The sequence below is a fragment of the Pongo abelii genome, chromosome 12 (assembly GCF_028885655.2).
Source record: "Pongo abelii isolate AG06213 chromosome 12, NHGRI_mPonAbe1-v2.0_pri, whole genome shotgun sequence".
NCBI lineage: Eukaryota > Metazoa > Chordata > Mammalia > Primates > Hominidae > Pongo > Pongo abelii.
The window spans coordinates 107,250,719-107,273,550 of NC_071997.2; the positions used below are offsets into that span (position 1 = coordinate 107,250,719).

General features: G+C 39.1%; 1 protein-coding gene across 32 annotated transcripts in view; it reads left to right on the forward strand.

The window, feature by feature from the left end:
• The window catches only part of DTNB (dystrobrevin beta), a 298,344-nt gene that overhangs the window by 140,029 nt on the left and 135,483 nt on the right, over positions 1 to 22,832 (forward strand). For 30 of the 32 annotated variants that reach the window (XR_010136317.1, XR_010136318.1, XR_010136319.1 and 27 more), the window contains one exon: positions 390 to 514. The exons of the other annotated variants lie outside the window; for them this stretch is intronic. Coding sequence is in view for 27 of the 30 variants with exons in the window: in XM_024242395.2 (XP_024098163.1) it covers positions 390 to 514 (125 nt within the window). In the remaining 3 variants the exon portion in view is untranslated. The remainder of the gene's footprint in view (positions 1 to 389; positions 515 to 22,832) is intronic. 32 annotated transcript variants of the gene reach the window in all.

The following is a 22,832-nucleotide window of genomic DNA, read 5'->3' on the forward strand; positions in this document are numbered from 1 at the left end:
GGTGTGAGCCAGTGTACCCGGCCTCCATCAAAAAGTTCCGACTCTGATCAGGAAATTAATGTTAACATCTTAGCAAAAAGGATCCAGAAGCATCAAAGGAGAGAGTTCTTGCCAAGAGTACATAGAGATGTCCAGAAGGAAAGTTGACATTACTTGATAGTGTGACTTTATGGTAAACATGAAGGAGGAACTGCAGAAATGAAGGACCACAGATGACCTTGGAACAACTGGAGGTTCCTTTCTGAAAGGCCCAATGATACTGACTGTAATGAAACTTGATTTGTATTTGAAAAGATGTTTTTACACTCTTGTCACAAAGTTTTTTGTTTTTGAAGTTCCTTTCATTCTTTTGAAGGGTTAATTCCTTACTATTTTCTGCTTTGACACAGAAATCTCCTGCAAAGAAGCTGAGCCATGCAATTAGTAAATCTTTGGGGTGTGTACCCACGAGAGAACCCCCGCATCCTGTTTTTCCTGAGCAACCAGAGAAACCACTTGACCTTGCACATATAGTGTAAGTACACCCCTGGGTGTGCATGTGGATCACACTGAAATGGGGGCCTTGTGAAATTCCTGTGGATCAAAACCAGGGATCACTTAACATGAACATTCAACTTCTCGGGTTTTTACTTTCTTTTGGGGGAACTTAAGACTTCAAGCTTTAGTCTCTGTAAATCACCGTTAAGTGTCCACATGGAAACCTAGCTCCTGATTACTGAAGCCTGTGTCATATGGCAGCCTCCAGAAACATGAGCCCATTGAAGAGCAATTATTGTTCTGGTTTTAGCTGGGCTGCCTTTTGTGGTTTAGGGTTCATTCCTTAAATCAGTGGTAGAGATCTTTTTCTCTACAGCAGTAATGCCCTTAGGGACTTAAATTAATGTAGACAACATGGAAATGAAAATCAACTTGATTTGCTGTTTTTTGTATTGAGGGAAAATTAGGAAACATAAGACTATATTCTACAAATAAAACTGGTATTTTGTATGTATTTATTTATATGTATTTAGTTGAATATTCATGCTAAGTAAAGCAAAGCTAGAGGAGAGCAATAAAGTTGAGAAACAGAGAAAGAGTAAAGTAGGGAGGAAGAGAAACAGTGAAGGGTAAGATTCAGCCTGTAAACTGCTTTCTTCACTCTGAATTAAATGATGATACTATGCTTCCCTGATGAATAAATTTGGTAGAGTTTTGGATCACGAATCTTTATCAGGTGTTCAGAAGTTTTTCTGTTGGAGTGGGCATTCATTTTTTTTGACCTCCCTGATGGAAGGTAGTTTGACTAAATGAGCTCTAGAGAATCTTGATCTTTTTTCCTTTTTCTTTCAATTATTTAGATACCTGTTTATATTTATTAAAATAATCCATGCATGTGAATTAAAAATTCAGTCATCCAGAAGAGCTTATAATGAATGCAACATACCCTCCCACACTTCACTGTCCTTTGGGTTTTAAATCTACTAATAGTTATCTCTGTATTTCTAAATAATATGTTTGGAGCACCATTTCTTGACTTATCAGTTTTGGACATTATTATCATTATTATTTTTTGAGACAGGGTCTTGCTTTTTCACCCAGTCTGGAGTGCAGTGGTGTGATCTTGGCTCACTGCAGCCTCCGCCTCCGAGGTTCAAGTGATCCTCCCACTTCAGCCTCACAAGTAGCTGGGACTATAGGTGCAGGTCACCATGCTCAGCTAATTTTTTTTTTTAATTTTTAGTAGAGACGGTGTTTCGCCATGTTGCCTAGGATGGTCTTGAACTCTGGGTTCAAGTGATCCACCTGCCTCAGCCTCCCAAAGTGCTGAGATTACAGGCATGAGCCACTGCACCCAGCCAGTTTTAGACATTATTGACTGACTTTTGTGGTGTAAGGAATCAACCTCATTTCTGACTCTACATACCAACCCATCCCTGTTTTTCATAATTATATCACCATTTTTAAGTTGGTTACCTTTTTAATTTTAAATAATATTTTAAAAACTCTATTTCTTATAACTTCCTTTTGACTTCCACTTTGTAAACAGAAAATTAGCACCTTCTGTCTACTTTTCCTTTGCCTCCTAACGTCTGCCATCTATGCCCTTATTTTTACATTGTCAAAGCTGATAATATTTCTATTCTCTTCGATAACCATAACTAAGTCTTCTGAGATTGATCAAGGGTTAAATCTGATAAAACCAAATAATGGCATTTACAGTTAGTATCCTTCATTACACAGTCACATAGTGTGCTGCGATTCTGTGGATCCTTTTGTGCAGTTACTCTCTCATTGGAGTTCACTGGGCTCTTCTTTCTTACCTACCGTTGATTACTGAAAATCATTCCTATTGAATTTTTAACTGGATTGATTTTCTTATACAGTTGTTGTTTTTCCTGTGGTTTCTCATTGCTTTCTTCTTGTTGGGAAAAAAGATGTCCCCCACCCCTGCATAGTGTTCCATAGCACAGTTTATCTGTTGCCTATAATGGAATTTTTTTTGTTAAATCTGTTAACCTTTTTCCTTTTTGGTTGGTGTTTTTCCTTGCCTGCCTCTCAACATTATAGTGGTTTTCTCCTTACTTTTTTCTTTAGGTTTTAAAGATGGCCCTTTCACATATGTCTTTAATTCATTTGGAATGGATTTTTGTGTGTGATGTGATGTAGAATATCCAGTTCTCTTCCCCAGCCCCTTGCTTTCTGCATTTGAATAATAACTTGTCTCAGGGTCATTCATTAGATAATTCATCATTTCCCCACTGACTACAATGCCACCATTGTCAAAAATGAAGCTTCCAAATACGCACAGGCTGGCTTCTGGTTTCTTTATTCTGCTCCTTTGGTCGAATTGTCCATCCCTATGCCAATATCTCACTGTCTTAATTACCATAAGGAACTAAGTAATCTACTTTTTCTGGAGTGTCTTGTCTATTGTTAGCTCTTTGCTCTTTCATATAAAGTTTAGACTCATCTTATTGAGTTCCTCATAACATTTTGTTGAGATTTTTGATCAGAGATTCACTGAATCTAAAGATCAAATTGGGGAGAATTGATATCCTTCTGGTATTAAAGCTTTCATTCCATGAATGTGTCTTTGCATTTATTTAAATAACTTTTTATACCTTTAAGTAAAGTTTTATAATTGTTCCCCAGAAAAGTCTTTATATATTAGGTTAACTCTCATGTCACTTGACATTTGTAATTGCTGTTACAAAAAGTATCAGTAGTGTCCTTTTTCCTACAGCTATTTAAGATATACTTTACATGCAATAAAATATACCTACTTTAAGTGTACAATTCGATGTGTTTTGGTAAGCTTATGCTGTTATGCAAATGGAATATTTTCTGAATTATATTTCTTAACAGTTTGTTACTAGTGTATGGAAATGCAAATAGTTTTTGTATTTTAGTCCACTATCTGTGTAGTCATCTTGCTTAAATTGTACATTAATTCTGGTACCTTATACTCAGGTTCTTTTGAATTTTCTATAAATAATTATATAATTGGCAAATAATGACCGCTTTGTGTCTTCCCTTCCATACCTTATACTTTTGAAAATTAATCATACTTTTTGCAGGGCGGGGGGTGTCTTACTATGCTGGCTAGCCCCTCCGGTGCAATACTGAATAAAAGTGGTTTAGAAGGCATTTTTGTGTTATTACTAATCTCACAGAGAATGCTTTCAGCATTCATTTAGTATGTTATTTGATGTAGGTTTTGTAGAAACTATTTATCAGGTTTAAGAGGTTCCCTTTTATTTCTAGTTTGCTAGAAATAAAAATGCTTTCTTTTTGTCATGAATGGATGCTGAATTTTATCAAAGACTTTTTCTGTATTGAGATGATTATATGATTTTCTCTATTGATGATCAAAGACTTTTTCTTTATTCTGTTATTGTAGTGAATTACATTAATTGTTTTTTAACATCATCTTTACCTTTCCGGAATAAATCTGAGTTGGCCATTGTTTGAATACACTGCTAGGTTTTGTTTGCTAATATTTTGTTTAGATTTTGGCTATGTTTTTGAGTGAAACTGGCCTGTAACTTCCCTTGATTTGGGGGTTATTTTTATTTTGTTGTTTTTATCACCCAGCGTGCGATTCTTACAAAATGGGGGAGCATCCTCTGTTTATATTTTTGGAAGACCTTGTTCAAGACTGGAGTTATTTTCTTTGTTAAGTTTTTTATGAAACTCACTAATGGAGCCATCTAAGCCTGAAGATTTCTTTGTGGGAAGATTTTTAACTGGTAATTCCATTTTTAAAAAACAGTTAGACTATTTTTATTGTTTATTTTTGAAGTTACCTTGGAGCATTTTGTATTGGTAGGAATTTATTAATTTTCCCTCAATTTTAAAGGTTATTGACACAACGTTTATAATATTTTATTGTCTTTAGAAGTCCACAGTATGTGTGCTAATGAGCCTTTTTTATTTCCACCCTCATGTATTTATGGCATTTTTTCTTTCTTTTTTTTTTTTTTGAGACAGAGTCTCACTCTGTCACCAGGCTGGAGTGCAGTGGCAATCTCAGCTCACTGCAACCTCCCACTCCCAGGTTCAAGTGATTCTCCTGCCTCAACCTCCTGAGTAGCTGGGACTACAGGCGTGTGCTACCATGCCCAGCTAATTTTTGTAATTTCGGTAGAGACAGGGTTTCACCATGTTTGCCAGGATGGTCTTGATCTCTTGACCTCGTGATCCACCCCATTTGGCCTCCCAAAGTGCTGCGATTACAGGCATGAGCCACTGCGCCTGGTCCTTTCTCTTTTTTTTTTAAGCTGACAAATCTTGACTTAGGTTTGTTCCAATCTATTGGGCTTTTCAAAGGACCAACTTTTAATTTTTATAATCACTTATTGTACATACTGTACTTTTTAAATTTTATTTATTTATGCCCTTTGTTTTTCCTTTTGTTAAGTTTCTTTGGGTCTATTTTGTTACTCCTTTTCTAACTTTTTTTTGAGATGGATTGTTGCCCAGGCTGGAGCGCAGTGGCGTGATCTCAGCTCACTGCAACCTCCGCCTCCCAGGTTCAAGCGATTCTCTTGCCTCAGCCTTCCGAGTAGCTGGGATTACAGGCACCCGCCACCACGCCTGGCTTTTTTAATAGAGACGAGGTTTCACCCTGTTGGCCAAGATGGTTTCGATCTCTTGATCTCGTGATCTGCCCGCCTTGGCCTCCCAAAGTGCTGGGATTACAGGCATGCGCCACCATGCCCAGCTTAATTTTTGTATTTTTGGTAGAGACAGGTTTTCATCATGCTAATTAACCAGGCTGGTCTCCAACTCCCGACCTCAGGTGGTCTGCCCACCTCAGCCTCCCAAAGTGCTGGGATTACAGGCATGAGCCACCGTGCCCAGACTCCTTTTCTAATTTCTTTAAAGGCATGGTTAGCTTACTCATTTCAGGTTTTTTTATTTTTTTATTTTTTTCCCCCAGTAGAAGCACTTAAGGCTATGAATTTATCTGAACCCTATCTGGGTATTACCCAAGTTTTACTATGTAATATTTTTTGTTGTTTACTTCTAAATATTTCCTAAGTTATGTTAGGATTCTTCTTTGAGAAGTATACTTTCTTAGTTTCCAAACATATAGAGGTTTTCTAGTTGCCTTTTTGTTATTAATTTATAACTTTTAGTCTGGAAAATGGTCTGTATTTTTCAGTTTTTTAAAATTGGTTAAGACATTTATTATTAACATCATTACTATGATATATGGACTTTTTCCACCATTTTATTTGTGCTATTTATCATATTTTTTAAAATTCCCCTTTATGGAAATGTCCCACTCGAGTCACCTTTTCCCCTATAGATAACCATTCTAATGTGCTTGTTGTGTATCTTTTTGTTAGCATATGTTCTTAAAAAGTATTGTTCTGTATGTCCCTTTAAGATATTTATTTATAGCTGGGCATGGTGGCTTACACCTGTAATCCCAGCACTTTGGGAGGCCAAGGCGGGTGGATTATCTGAGGTCAGGAGTTCGAGACCAGCCTAGCCAACATGGTGAAATCCTGTCTCTACTGAAAATACAAAAATTAGCCAGGCATGGCGGCCAGTGCCTGTAATCCCGGCTACTCAGGAGGCTGAGGCAGAAGACTCACTTGAATTTAGAGGCAGAGGTTGCAGTGAGCTGAGATCGCACCATTGCGCTCCAGCCTGGGTGACAAGGGTGAAACTCTGTCTCAATTTAAAATATATATATATAATATACATTTTATATATATAATATATATAATACATTTTATATATATAATATATATAATACATATTATATATATATTTATAAGTGCTGTTTTGAACAGCATTTTACCTGTCCGTTCTCCCTGAGGTGGACACGTTGGTTGCTTTCAGACCTCTGCCTCCACATATAATGCCACAGTGTATGGCATGTTTCCCCCATGGAGCTGCATGAGAGTGTCTATATATTAATATCTAGGATACAGTTCTGGGGTCAAAAGTTCTGTGAATCCTGACCAGGAGAAGTATGTTGGAGAATCCAGTAGTTTTAGCGTAGAATTTCACTTAATCTCTTCGTTTTCATTCAGGCTCCATACTCCTGCCTCCACCTGGGGCTCCTGAGCTCAGGGGCTTTCTGCTCAGTTTTACTTGAGAGTAATTTCTGGTTTTCTGGTGGGCCTAGAAAGGAGTAGTCATCTGGCTATGTGGTGTTGGGAGTGGGGCTGGAGGTGGTGGGGATTGGATGGGAATTTGCTGCTTCTTATCCGTTCTTTCAACCAGTCCTCTTATCTTAATGCAACCTCTAACCCCTCCTTCAGAGGTTCCAGGCCTTTCTGTGGCTCCACTTTCCCTGTCTTTGGGTGAACCTGACTTCAGGTTTCTTCTATTTAAAAATCCCTCCCCATATCGAGTTTTCTGTTAGAAATTTAAGTAGAAATGCAGCTGGGGTTGAGAGCTAAGAATTAGAACTTGGATTTTTTCCTTATTAATTCTTATTTTGTTATATTTGCCTTGGATTTTTTTTTTTTTTTTTTTTTTTTTTTTTTTTTTTTTGAGACGGAATTTCGCTCTTGTTTCCCAGGCTGGAGTGCAATGGAGTGATCTCGGCTCACTGCAACTTCCACCTCCCGGGTTCAAGCAATTCTCCTACCTCAGCCTCTCGAGTAGGTGGGATTACAGGCATGTGCCACCACCCGCAGCTAATTTTGTATTTTTAGTAGAGGTGGGGTTTCACCATGTTGGTCAGGCTGGTCTTGAACTCCCGACCTCAGGTGATCCACCTGCCTCAGCCTCCTAGGATTACAGGTGTGAGCCACCGCGCCCAGCCTGGATCTTTTTTTAAAAATGAATAAAACATTGTAGGTAAAACTGTGGTCTCCTGTGTCCCTCTTCCTCATCTAATCACCCTTTCCTTCTCCCAAAGTGTAGCCACTAACATTTGTTTGGTATTCATGATTTTATACTTTTTAAAATACTTTTATTAGATATTTATACATCTATAAAGATCAGATATGTTAAAACTGTATATAAATGGTCATGCTCTACATATCATTTGGTAAGTTTATTACTTTAATAAGTAATATGTTTTTGAAATTTATCCAGAATCTCCAATGGTATTCCATTGAATGACTTTACCACAAGTAATTCATTCTTCATTGCTGGACATTATTTCCAATTTTTCACTACAGCCTACAGTGCTGCTTTGAGCATTCTTGTATGGAGAAATTCTGTAAAGTAGGAGGCTAACTGCTGGGTCCTGGGATATGAATATTACATATTCAGGATAGCGCGAGTAATAATATAGTAGCAGATTAACCACCAAATCTCAGTGGTTCAGCTCATAAATGTTTATCTGTTACTCACACCCAGTCCATTGTGGATTGGAATGACTGGAGCAGCCAACCTGGGCAGTGGTTCGATGGTGTAGGCTGCTTTACTCTTCTGGCTCCACCATCTTCACATGAGCCCTCCTCATTGCTGCAGCAGGGGAAGAAAGCGTAGGGACACCTCAGAGCCATTCTTCTGTGCTTTGGTTCAGAAATGACACATACCACCTGCCTCACAGCCCCACCTAATTTCAAGCCTGAATAGCCTTCTGTGTACCTAGGGAGGAGAGGAGAACCAGATACTGGTCAGCTCTAGTAACTTGTTCTACAAATGTCTTCAACTCTACAAGATACTACCTAGAATTCAGATTTTATAGTTTAACTATTTATTTGTCCAAATCACTCCCAAGCCAAGAATATAGTCAGCAGACCACCCCCCAACAAAAAAAAAAAAAAAAAAAAGCTCTGGTAGATTCTCTTTCAGATTCAGTTGAGATGTTCAGCAGTTAATTCTATTTAGTTTGACTAGATGACTTTTGAGGACCCTTTCAACTTTGAGTTTCTATGTCTTACAGATTTTTTTTTCTGTATTCAATACATGTTAATGGTTCCCAAACTTGACTGATACCAGGATCAATCAGAAAACCTTAAAAAGTACAGAAGGGCTGGGCACAGTGGCTCGTGCCTGTGATCCCAGCACTTTGGGAGGCTGAGGCAGGTGGATCACCTGAGGTCCGGAGTTCAAGACCAGCCTGGCCAACATGGAGAAACCTCATCTCTACTAAAAATACAAAATTAGCTGGGTGTGGTGGTGCATGCCTGTAATCCCAGCTATTCTGGAGGCTGAGGCAGGAGAATTGCTTGAACCTGGAAGGTGGGGGTTGCGGTGAGCCAAGAGCACGCCATTGTACTCCAGCCTGGGCAACAAGAGGGAAACTCTGTCTCAAAAAAAAAAAAAGAAAGTACAGATGACCAAGTTACTTCCATTCTAGGTCAACTTAATTATAATTCTGGAAGTGGCCTAAGAATCCACCTTTTGAAAAAGTTCCCTAATACATCTGATCAGTTTACAGAACCACTGCATTAGGAGGACATAAAGAGTTTTAGCTATATGAAAGCAAACTAAAAATTCAACACTAAGTATTAAGAAATGTTCAGCGTGCAATGCAGAGTACAAATACAAACATATGAGTAGCAGTTCTTTTTTTGTTTTTGGAGACAGAGTCTTGCTCTGTCGCCCAGGCTGGAGTGCATTGGTATGATCTCAGCTCACTGCAACCTCTGCCTCCCAGGCTCATGCAATTCTTATGCCTCAGCCTCCTGAGTAGCTAGGACTACAGGTGCATGCCACCATGCCTGGCTAACTTTTTGTATTTTTTGTAGAGATGGGGTTTCGCCATGTTGGCCTGGCTGGTCTCGAACTCCTGACCTCAAGCAATCTGCCTGCCTTGGCCACCCAAAGTGCTGAGATAACAGGTGTGAGCCACTGCACCCAGCCATGAATAGCAATTCTTAATGCTTGCTAAGATTCTTAATTATTCATTATTAATTCAGCAAATACTTACTGAGGACCTTCTAGCTACTCTGCAAGGTGCTAACAGTGTTCACATAGTACTTTGTGCATTTGCAAATAGGTTTGAGTGAGAGTGAAGAAGCCAGTTTTATATAGTGGCAGTAGGCTAACCAGAATTTAGTTCATGAGATCCTTTTAATTGAAGGTTAATGCTGTTGATAGACTTTTCTGATAGGCTCACCAATATTTCCTTTTGTGTGTAGCCAGCAAAATAATAAATTAGTACAAATCGAAGTCTGACTCTTTAGAAAATGTGTGGACTCCAGGCCTGGTGCGGTGGCTCATGTCTGTAATCCCAGCACTTTGGGAGGCCAAGGTGGGTGGATCACCTGAGGTCAGGAGTTCAAGACTAACTTAACCAATATCGTGAAACCCCATCTCTACTAAAAATACAAAAATTAGCTGGGCGTTGTGGTAGGCGCCTTTAATCCCAGCTACTTGGGAGGCTTAGGCAGGAGAATTGCTTGAACCCGGGAGGTAGAGGTTGCAGTGAGCCAAGATTGCACCACTGCACTCCAGCTTGGGTGACAGAGCAAGACTCCATCTCAAAAAAAAAAAAAAAAAAAAAAAAAAAAAAGACCTCAGTTTGCCTTTCTGTGTAAAATGGTGTTAATAAAACCTGTCTTAATTGTCTCAGGGTATTTTTTTTAAAGATAATATATGAGAAAGTGCTTTTAAGTGGTTAGAAGGCTATAAACTTTTAAAGTCTTTTCCTTCAAAGAAAGTTAATCATGTCACAAAAATGTAAACTCCACAAAGGTCAGACTTTATCTTGTTCTCCGCCAAATTCCTATTACCTAAAATACTGCTTGGTGCATGGTAGGCACCTAAAGTGTATTGAGTGAATGAATTATACCCAACACAATTTATATACACAGGCATCTGACTCCTCCCCACCATTTATGTTTTTGCGTTTTGTTTTGGTTTGGGTTTTCTTTCAGAAAGTAATACAAGTCATGTACCTACAGTTTCCTAAAGCCGCCACTAGATGTCAGGTATATTTCTTTGTGTTCCTTTCTGGTGGGTGGTGAGAATATTGAGTAAACAAGGTTTTTCAAATAAATCGCAAGACGTGTATTCAAAACAAAGCCAATTCACGTATCAGCACTCTAGCAACTTTTCTTACTTCCAAGTCTCTGAGAGAAATGAGTTGCTCCTTTTGGCAAAAACAAATGTATACCACGTCTACCTCTGGATGCCTCTAACAGGCTTCCTGTGATCCAAATTCAAGCAATTTGCTCTTGCTAATTTTCTAACCACAGAGTTCTTAAGCCTAATCTCTTTAATTAGTGGTTAGTCACCATTGCATTTCAGTTTGTGTAGATTTATTTCTGAGCGGAAGCAAAACTTCCACATGTTGGCTTGGTGTGTCTATTACCCCGAATTCTAGCGAGAAAGAGCCCAGTATCTTCCACTGCACACACCTGGGATTCATCTTAATAGGGGTGGGCAAACTATAGCCTGCAGGCTAAGGCCAACCTGTCCCCCATGATCTAACAAGACTTTTATATTTTTAAATGTTTGAAGAGAAATAAGAATATTTTGTAAAGTGAAACTTAAATGAAAATCACGTCAGTGTCCATAAGTAAAGTTTTATTGGGACCGGCCACAGTGGCTCACCCAGCACTTTGGGAGGCCAAGGCGAGTTGGATCACTTGAGACCAGGAGTTCAAGACCACCATGGCCAACATAGCGAAACCCCGTCTCTACTAAAAAAATATAAAAATTAGGCGGGTACAGTTGCATGCGCCTGTAATCTCAGCTACTCCGGAGGCTGAGGCATGAGGATTGCTTGAGCCTGGGAGGCGGAGGTTGCAGTAAGCCGAGATTGTGCCATTCCAGCCTGGGTGACATAGCAAGACTCTGTCTTAAAAAAAAAAAAAAATTATTGGGACACAGCCATACTTACTCATTTTTATGTTGTTTATGGATGCTTTCGAGCTACAGTGGCAGAATTGAGTCATTAACGACTGAGACCAAGTGGCCCTTAGAGCCTATATTATTTATTATCTGGCCCTGAAAAAGTTTGCCAACCACTGCTCTCAAAGAAGGGTGTCTAAAAACTGCAAATTTAGGGCACTTTGTGCTTCTTTAGACTCTTTTTTCTGAACGATCATCATCTTTGGTTTGATGGCCCAAGTTGTTTTTTCACCCAGCGGTGAAGATAACACCTTTTGCTGAAGGACTCAGATAAAATTTGTTACCTAGAAACCAGACTGCCTCTTACTGACAGAAAGTCTTTTATTTGTTTCTTGCATCCTTTGCGTACATAAATATATAGCATGTTTGAACAGCTAAGCCAACCAATTTTCTCCACACATTGCATCAAAACAGAATTAACCTAGATAATTAAAAAATACTGTTATACTGTTATTTAAATTATACTGTAATTATAAAACTGTAATTACAGTAATACTTTAATGTGGCTCTAATTTGTTCTATTTTAACTGCTCTTCTGTTTAATACTGACTTAGACTCTGTGTATACATTACTTTGATATGAACTTAAAAAATCTGTTCTCTTTGTTGTTTTTTTCCTATACCTCATAAATCTTCTTTTTGAACTTTAGACAACTATGCTTTAAGTATCAGTGCTATCAGTGCTTATGAACTTTTTGGTAAAACACAAATATGCTTGTTTTCTACTTATTCATAACAACTTTAAATATATCAGCAGAATTCACCAGACCAGGAATAATATAAGACCATTTGTAACCCTGTGAAAGAACAAGTCTAACTTCTTGTTTATGTTGTTTAATTATTAAAGCACGTTTTTGTGACACTTCTTTTAAAATGATGGATGAGTCTGGAGTTAAAAATGGCTTTTGTGACAAGGGCACTTATGGTGAATTGCCTTGCTGTTTACAGCCATTTTTAATTGTTTTGTTTGTTTGTTTGTTCGAGACGGAGTCTCGCTCTGTCACCCAGGCTGGAGTACAGTAGCACAATCTCGGCTCACTGCAACTTCCCCCTCCCGGATTCAAACAGTTCTCCTGCCTCAGTCACCCGAGTAGCTGGGTCACACACCACGTCTAGCTAATTTTTGTATGTTTAGTAGAGACAGGGTTTCACCATGTTGGCCAGGCTGGTCTCAAACTCCTGACCTCGTGATCCACCTGCCTCGGACTCCCAAAGTGCTGGGATTACAGGCGAGAGCCACTGCCCCCAGCCTTTAATAAGCCAATTTTTTTTTTTTTTCTGAAGAGAGTTATTAATTGGTTTTATGGTATTCTCCAATTATCGGTTGTTACAGAATTCATAATATTGTTAAGTTAGTCTAGGTTGAAACACTGTCTTCCACAGTATTTATTGAATGTGTATTGTGAGTTGGGCTCTCTTCTTTTGATGGGAGACTAGAGTCTTATTTGAGGAAACTGACAAGATGATACTCTTTTCTTAGACCTCTAGGTGAATCTGATGTTCCAGTTGCTTGAAAGGAGTATCAGATTCATTCTAGGTATCTTGATCTCCTGAGACTGAACCTGTTTGGAAGATTGTAATCTTGAACCATTTCTGACAGGTAAATATGCAGGTTGAACATCTCAAATCTGAAAATTCAAAATCTGGAATGCTCCAAAACCCGAAACTTTTTGAGTGCCGACATGACACTCCAAGGAAATGCTCATTGGTGCATCTCAGACTGTAGATTTTTGGAATTCTCATGGTCAACCAGGGTAAATAGAATGCAAATATTCCAAAATCCAAAATATGAAACACTCTGGTCCCAAGCATTTTGGATAAGGGATTCTCAACTTGTACTTTGATTCCTAGATCATAGTTCATCTGATATTAATTGTCTTGCATTTTGCTGTAATGATTTTTTGGGTTGTTTGTTTTTTAGAGACAAGGTCATCACCATAAGACAGAGTGAGAAAACAAAAGTAAAAAAAAAAAAAAAATAGAAACAGGGTCTTGATCTGTCATCCAGGCTAAAGTGCAGTGACGTGATCACAGCTCATTGTAACCTCAAAACTCCTGGGCTCAAGAGATCCTCCTGTCTCAGCCTCTCAAGTAGCCAGGACTACAGGCACATGTCACCACGCCTGGCTAATTTTTATATGTTTTTGAAGTGATGGGGTCTTGCTATGTTGCCCACGCTAGTCTTGAACTCCTGGCCTCAATAAGTCCTCCCACCTCAGCCTCCCATAGCACTGGATTATAGACATGAGCCACTGTGCCTGGCCTGCTGTAATGATTTTGAAAAACTTACCGTTGGTGATATGATTTTGCTTACCAGTGGGCCATTAGGCACCTAAAACTTGGGGTCTATTCAATTTGTCTTTTTGGGAAAATAAGAGTTGCTTTTTGTTCTCCTGTATATATAGCCTAGCATGTGAAGGCCATTAGGTCACAGCTCATCTGATACTCGTTCTGTCTTGCATTTTGCTGGGATGAATTTGAAAACCTAGAAGCTGAGGAATACAGGGTTGTCTTAGAGCCTTGAGCTTCACTATGTCCTGGTATGGATGTTATCTGTTTTGCTCCGTTTCAGGCTGAAAGTCCCAGAATCATTCTTCTGAGCTTAAGGTTGCTTGCTAGCCCTGGAAGTATACCTCTCCAAAAAGGAAAGAAAGAGCAAAGAGGGCTACGCGTCATCTAAGACAGTCCTAGAAATAGGATAACGTTTTTGCCTGAACCTCAGTATGTATGTGTGTGTGCATGTGTGTGTGTACATGAGTGTGAATGTGTGTGTGTTGGGGTGGGGGAGAGGGGAACTTGCACTCACGAACCCACACATGTGCATATATATGTGTGGTACCTCTGTGTGTGTGTGAGAGAGAGAGAGGGATGCTCATGTGAACAGTAAATGTGATGAGTATGGTGCAGTGAGGAGAAACAGCATTATGTAATACAACAAAACTCAGAACCGTCAAGCTTTAGTCCAAGGAGGGTGATTATTTACAAGTGGCTGTGACTTTGTTCTGCTGAGTTTCACTCTGCTCTTGAGATTTTCTCACCCTGTTTGCCATTATCCTACTATAAAGCTCTCTGCTTTTAAACTCAAATTCTCACAAAACCTGACAAATCATCATCCCTTGGTATCCTTTTTTTTTAATTGTGGTAAAAAAAAATATATAAAATTAACTATCTTAATTCTTTTAAGTGTACAGTTTTTAAGCGTACATTTCAGTAATGGCAAGTGTAATCATATTGTTGTTAAACAGATCTTCAGAACTTTTTCCATACCCGTTAAACAGCAATGCCCTTTCCCCTCCACCCCCTGTAACCACCATTCTACTTTATGTTTCTATTAATTTGACTGCTTTACATACCTCATGTGAGTGGAATCACACGGTATTTGTCTTTTTGTGACTGGCTTATTTCACTTAGTATAATGCCCTCAAGGTTCTATGTTGAGGTATCTGTGTTGCAGTGTGTGACAGGATTTCCTTCCTTTCTAAGGCTGAATGATATTCATTGTATGTAGATACCATATTTTGCTCATCCATTCATCCACCGTTGGTAAGATGTGGTACCTACATACAATGGAGTATTATTCTGGGTGGCTTTCACCTCTGGGCTATTGTGAATAATGCTGTTATGAACATGGATCTCCTGAAAACCCTGCTTTCAGTTCTTTTGTGTGTATTCCTGGTAGTGGGATTGCTGGATCATATGTTCAATTTTTAATTGTTTGAGGATTCGAGGAACCCTCATACTGTTTTTTACAGAGATTACACCATTTTATAATCTCACTAGTACTGCAAAAGAGTTCCAACTTTGCACATCCTTGCCAACACTTGTTATTTTATGTTGATTTGTTTTTATAGTAGCCATTGTAATGGGTATGAAGTAATATCTCATTGTGATTTTGATTTGTCTTTTTTTTTTGAGGTCTAATTTATGTTCTGTAAAATTCACCCACTGTGACAGTTAAATTATTTTCAGTTAATTTATACAGTTTTGCAACCATTACCACCATCTAGTTTAAGAATATTTCCATCATCCAAAAAGTTCCCTCCTATCCATTTGTAGTCAATCCCAGCTCCCACTTCCAGCCCTAAGGCAATCACCAAACTACTTCCTGCCTTTTCTAGAAATTACACATAAACAGAATCATACAATATGTAGTCTTTTGTTTCTGACTTCTTTCATTTAGCATAATTTTTTTGGGGTTTATCCGTTTGTTTCAAGAATAAATAGGTCATTCTTTTTAATGTTGAAAATACCCTTTGCATGAATAGATCACATTTTGTTATCCATTCACCAGTTGATGAATATTTGGCTCATTTTTAGTTTTTGACTCTTATGAATAACGCTGCTATGAACATTCATGTCTTTCTGTAGACATATGTTTTCATTTGTCTTTAGTACATATCTGGGAGTAGAACTGCTGAGTCATAGAGTGCAAGCATATGTTTAACTTTTTTTTTTTTTTTTGGATACAGAGTTTTGCTGTTGTTGCCCAGGCTGGAGTGCAATGGCACGGTCTTTGGCTCATTGCAACTTCTGTTTCCTGGGTTCAAGTGATTCTCCTTCCTCAGCCTCCCAGGTAGCTGGGATTACAGGCGCCCACCACCATGCCCAGCTAATTTTTGTATTTTTAGTAGAGACGGGGTTTCACCATGTTGGCCATGCTGGTCTCGAACTCCTGACCTCAGGTGATCTGCTTGCCTCGGCCTCCCAAAGTGCTGGGATTACAGGCGTGAGCCACCATGCCCAGCCAAGGGTATGTTGAATATTTTAAGAAACTGCCAAACTGTTTTCTAAAGTGACGGGAGGCCGGGCACGGTGGCTAACACCTGTAATCCCAGCACTTTGGGAGTCTGGGGTGGGAGGATTGCTTGAGGCCAGGAGTTCGAGACCAGCATGGGCAACATGGCAAAACTCCATCTCTACTTAAAAAAGATACAGAAAAATTAGCGGGGTGGGGTGGTGCATGCCTGTAGTCCCAGCTACTCAGGTGGCTGAGGTAGGAGGATGACTTGAGCCTGGGAGGTTGAGGCTGTAGTGAGCCAGGATTATACCACTGCACTCCAGCCTGGATGACAGAGTGAAACCCTGTCTCAAAAACGAAAGAAAGAAAGTGACAGGACTATGTTACAGTCCCACCAGCAATACTTAAGAGTTCCAGTCTCTCCACATTCTCATCAGCACTTGGTATATTGTCATTCTTTGGACTATAGCCATCCTAGTTAGTGAGTGGTAGGATCTTATTGTAGTTTTAATTCGTATTTCCCTAATGACTAATGATATTGAGTACCTTTTCATGTACATAGTAAACATCTACATATCTTCTTTGGTACAATTGTCTATTTAGATATTTTGCCCACTTAAAAATATTTACATAAACTTTTTATTTTAGAATAGTTTTAGATTTACAGATAAGTTTCATAAATAGGACAGAGTTTCTGTATACCCTGCACTCAGTTTCCCCTGTTGTTAACGTCTTAGAAATGAAGCAGCCGGGCACAGTGGCTCACGCCTGTAATCCCAGCACTTTGGGAGGCCGAGGCAGGTGGATCAGCTGAGGTCAGGAGTTCGAGACCAGCCTGGCCAACATGGTGAAACCCCATCTCTACTAAAAATACAAAAAATCAGCCGGGCGTGGTGTTGGGCTCCTGTAATCCCAGCTGCTCAGGAGGCTTAGGCAGGAGAATTGCTTGGGAGGTTGCAGTGAGCCGAGATCACGCCATTGCACTCTGGCCTGAGCAAGAAGAACAAGACTCAGTCTTAAATAAATAAATAAATAAATAAATAAATGCATGCATGGATATCCACTTGTCCAAGCACCAGTTGTTGAAAAGACCATTCCTTGCGCCATTTAGTTGTCTTGCCATCTTTGTCAAAATCAACCGACTATGAATATGAGTTTATTTCTCAATTCTGTCCCATTGACCTATGTGTGTATCTGTCCTTATAGCTGTACCATATGATCTTGGTTACTATAACTTAATAGTAAGTTTTGAAATTGGGTAGTGTAAATTCTCTTCTTTTTCAAAATTGTTTTGGGTATTTTAATCCTTTGCATTTCCACACACATTTTAGTCTATACCTGTCAATTTTAACAAAAGATTTTGACAGGGATTCTGTTAAATCTGTTGATCAATTCTCCTCTTCTTCCTTCTCATACTCTACCTTTCTTCTCCCTTGTTTTTTGTCGGTGTATTTGTTCTGCTTTTTGTTTTTCTTGCCTTCTGTGCTTGCATTGAGTCCTGTATAGGGCACAGTCATCTTCTATGTGTAACAAATACTTAGCAGTAGCCACAACCGTGGATATATTCCCTTTGATTCAATCCACTTTTATATCCTGCTTAATGATAATACTGTCAATGAAAAATCCTTTTAAGATTTTTCAGCTGGGCATGTTGACTCACGCCTGTAATCCCAGCACTTTGGGAGGCCAAGGCAGGCAGATCAGTTGAGGTCAGGAGTTGGGGACCAGCCAACACGGTGAAACCTCATCTCTACTAAAAATACAAAAATTAGCCAGGCGCGGAGATGGCCTGTAATCCCAGCTACTCAGGAGGCTGAGGCACAAGAATCGCTTGAATTCGGGAGGTGGAGGTTTCAGTGAGCTGAGAGCCACTGCACTCCAGTGTGGGTGACAGAGCAAGACTCTTGTCCCCACCAAAAAAAAAAAAAAAAAGATTTTTTCAAAGATGTTTCTTTTCATATGAACTTACAATACAAATCATCTGTTTCTAAAAGGGTGTTAGATGTATGCAAAGAAAATTCAGAGATGAAAATTCAGATCTAGTAAATTCGTTTAGCACTACAATATATTTGTCCTATGACATAACCCAGCGCATGTCTTTTTTGTGTGTGTGTGGGGGATGGGGGGGCTCTTATCCCTTCAGTGACTTCCCCTTACACTTAAAAGCCGAAGTCTATACAATGGTCTACAAGGCCCCATAAAATCTGGTTCCTGGCAACCTGTCTAACTTTATTTCCTGCCACTTTCCCATTGCTCTATTCTTTGTTATTCTGATTTTGTTCCTTGCAAATGCCAAGTGTGCGTCCACCTCAGGGCCTTTGCAACTACTGGTTCATTTGCCTGATGTGCCCTCATCCTCATATTCACATGGCTAATTTGTTTACGTTATTCAGATCTCTCCTTAAATGTTAGCTTCTCAGAGATACTTTCTGTAACTCTTTTATCTAAAATAGCACCATCAGTCACTCTGTTTCCTCTTACCTTGTTTCAGTTTCTTCATGACACTTGCCATTATATGACATTTTAAAAATTCATTTTTGTATTTGTTTATAATCTCTACCCTATTAGACTGTAAGTTCTTTGAAAACAAAGCTTTTTTTTTTTTCCCCACCAAACTCATTTTACTGCCAGAGACAAGGACTTTATTTTACTTCCTGCTGTATCTCCATATCTGGCGTGGGTCTGGCAGACAGTAGATCTTAAGTACTTACAGAATGCATAAATGCATGTGTATCTATGTGTGTTCATGACTTACTAATAGTAGTGATATTCATGAGGCATTCAGATTATTAAATTATATCAGTGTGTCAGAATGAGGCAGGCTTTATTTCTTGCGGGGTTTTTTTTTTTTGTTATTTTGTTTTGTTTTTTCTTTGAGATGGAGTTTTGCTCTGTCACCCAGGCTGGATGAAGTGCAGTGGTGCAATCTCGGGTTACTGCAACCTCCACCTCCTGGGTTCAAGCAATTCTCCTGCCTCAGCCTTCCAAGTAGTTAGGACTACAGACACCCGCCGCCATGCCCAGCTAATTTTTTTGTATTTTTAGTAGAGACGGGGTTTCACCGTGTTGGCCGGCTAGTTTCAAACTGCCGACCTCAAGTGATCGGCCTGCCTTGGCCTCCCAAAGTGCTAGGATTACAGGTGTGAGCCACCACGCCTGACCTATTTCCTGTGTTTTTACAGTGCTAGACCAATAATTCAAAAATTGAAGTTGAAAGCAATGGTTCTCCAGTTCATTATGATTGTTTTAAAAATCCTTAAAAAGTAATCATTCATAATATTGGAGAAATTTGCTTTTCTTTGACATTTATTTCTTCCCTATCTAAACCTAAGTTATACCTGTAATATAATTTCATGCAGACATTGAGCCTCAGGATTATATTTCATTTGAATGGAATTTCTTAATAGGATTTATATACTGATTGCAATTTAAAATAATTTGAATATTTCTCGGCACCTTTGCAAGTCTTCATATTGCCTGCTTTTGACTGGTGCCTGAGTTTAGAACCTGCTGTGTTAGCTCTCTTTCATTCTTCTCAAAACTCTAATCTGTCTACATATTTCTAACAAATTAATCTTCTTGAGTCACTGCTTTTGTCATATTACTTCCCTTATTTAAAAATCTACAAAACCTCACTGCCTGTAGAATGAAGGAGGCACTCCTCGTGCTGGAATTCAAGGCCTGTGTAATCGGGACCCACCTTACTTTTGGAATCTTATCTTCTAGTACTAATTTATGGAGGACAAAGCCTCTGCTCTGCCAGACCTGCTGCCTTCCTACCCTTTAAAACTTTATTGCCCTTTCCACCGAGCTAGCTCATGATGTCCCAGCCCGGCTACCCGCTTTCCTGAATGTCCTGCTTGTCTCTTTCAGATTTACAGGTTTTCTATATCCTGGAGTCCAGTTTAAATCCTGGTATGTCCATGCAACCTTGCTTAAAACCCTCCAAGTAGCCAACTCATATGGATCTCTTCTTTGCATTCCTAAATTCCTTGAGCTCTTATTGTTTTATCAGTCATTTGAGCATCCAGTAAAATGCTATCTCTTTCTTTAAGGATTTCTTGAGTATGTATTAAACCAGGACTTCTTGAAGATTGTAAGCACTTTCTTTGCACCTTCAACTTCTTAAGGGCTGGGATTGTACATCTTTAGTGCCTGGCAGATTCCATGCGTTTGTGGGACTGAACTTTATACTGATTTGTGTTTCTAGAGGATGGAGCACAATTGTAAATTCTAGTTGAATTAGGTTAAATTCGGCAACTTTCTTGTAGTCTCTGTGTTCAAGGTCACATCATAGGATCTTGCTTGTTGGTTTGGTATGCTTTTGCTGGTCCTACTGACGCTTTGGAAGGCAACCAAAGAGAAGTTACTCATACTGTAAAAATCTGTATTTTTTATGAGCTTTTGGAGAGAAGTTTGTCTTTTACTACCAGAAATAATCCTGGAGGTCAGGATGAGGTTGGAATAAGGCATCTCCTTTGGTGTAAAGTGGCCCTTTTCTTTTGTCTTGCTTTTCCCCCTTTGGATTGTGTTAATGGAATAATCCTAAGGGTAAAACTGGAGACATTGGCTCCAAGCATGTTCAGTTAAATTGTATTGAATAATCTACATCCTTGGTTTTTCACTTTTTTAAATAGAATTGTTTTGGAATTTAAGGAACTTCTTTTTTCCCTTTAGTTATTCTAAGCTGTGACCACCTCATGTTTAATTCTATATAAATCCAGCTGTTATTTTTCACTCATTTCCTGTGTCCAGTTTATCACAAGGAAAACATTTTTGTGAAGCGCTTCTCCGTAGAGTTTATTGAGATGAATTTTTAACGTCTTCATTTTGAGAAATTGATTAAACTGCTACTGATGTTATCTGGGTGAGCTCAGCCCTATTGAAAGCTTAAAATCTAAAACTGATACTGTATGGAAGTATTAGTTCCATATGGAAGCATTAAAAAAGTAACCTGACTGGGCGCGGTGGCTCACGCCTCTAATCCCAGCACTTTGGGAGGCTGAGGCAGGTGGATCACCTGAGGTCAGGAGTTCGAGACCAGCCTGACCAATATGATGAAACCCCGTGTCTACTAAAAATAGAAAAATTAGCTGGGCGTGGTGGCAGGCACCTGTAATCCCAGCTACTTGGGAGGCTGATACAGCAGAATCGTTTTAACCCAGGAGGTGGAGGTTGCAGTGAGTCAAGATCACGTGTTGCTCTCCAGCCTGGCCAATAAGAACAAAACTCCATCTCAAAAAAAAAAAAGTAATCTTAAATTTGAACCAACGTGAATTTAGGGTATGAAACTGATTTATATTGACATAATCTGTGCTTTTCTCACATAAATGAAGTGAATAAATACAAATAAATGGTATGATGCTGAACAAAAGAATACCTTTTAAGAAAATCTTTTGTGTTTCCATATAGGTTTAGGACATTAATATGTATTGTTCATCTGGTTGTGTGGGCACTCTAATTTATAAGCTGATCACCTCAAATTCCCTCTCACATTTATCAAGTTGTCAGGTAGGAAACATAAACATTTTATTCCTGCCCCTTTGAGAAAATCAGCAGTTGGAGCATGTTATAATTTATAATTACAAAGAACAAAGGCCTAAAAGAGAAATTCCTAACCACAGGCCCACTTTCACGTGGGTTTGAAACCAGAATTTATACCATATTTTTAGCCCCCAAATCCCAACTCAGGAATTTAATTAAATTTAAAGCTTCTCTATTTGGGTGGTGCTCCCAGAAACCTGTCAAAAGCAAACATAAATTCTCTTTGTAGAAAGGCACTTAAGCTGGGCATGGTGGCTCACACCTGTAATCCCAGCATTTTGGGAGGCCAAGGCGGGCAGATCACTTGAGGTCAGGAGTTTGAGACCAGCCTGGCCAACATGGTGAAACCCTGTCTTTACTAAAAATACAAAAATTAGCTGGGTGTGGTGGCGGGTGCCTGTAATCCCAGCTACATGGGAGGCTGAGGCAGGAGAATCGCTTGAATCTGGGAGGTGGAGGTTGCAGTGAGCTGAGATCGCACCACTGTACTCCATTCTAGGCAATAGAGCGAGACTCCATCTCAAAAAAAAAAAGAAGAAGAAAGGCACTTAAAAACTTTAGCCTTGAGTAATCTCCACAGATAAGTTCCAAAGAACTTGAACTCACGTAAGTAAAAAATAAGCTGGCCTGTGTAAGAATTAACAGGAACAATACATTAAAGTCCTACAAAGAGTGTGAACTATCAAATACAGAATATAAAGTAAATTTTTTTTAAAAAAGGAGTATGTTAAAAGTATAAAGTATGAAGAAACAAAAGAATATAAAAATTACCAGAAAATCTGAAAAGGAATCAAATAAAACTAGGAATTGAAAAAAAATTAGAAACCTCAATTAGATAAGGTAAATATCAGATTAGATTTAGAGATTATAAACCTACAGATAATTGGAATTCCGGAAGGACAAAATAAAAAAAATTCTTGGTAAGGCCAAAAGATAATGAATGAAAATTGTCCCAAGTTTATAGCAGTGGTCAACAAATCTTAATTAAGAATCTAGGCTGGGCATGGTGGCTCATGCCTGTTGTAATCCCAGCACTTTGGGAGGTCAAGGTGGGCAGATCACTTGAGGTCAGGCGTTCAAGACCAGCCTGGCCAACATGGTGAAACCCCATCTCTACTAAAAATACAAAAATTAGCCGGGTGTGGTGATGCGTGCCTGTAGTCCCAGCTACTTGGGAGACTGAGGCACAAGAATCACTTGAACCCAAGAGATGGAGGTTGCATTGAGCTGAGATCGCACCACTGCACTCCAGCCTAGGCGACAGAGCAACACTCTGTCTCAAGAAAAAA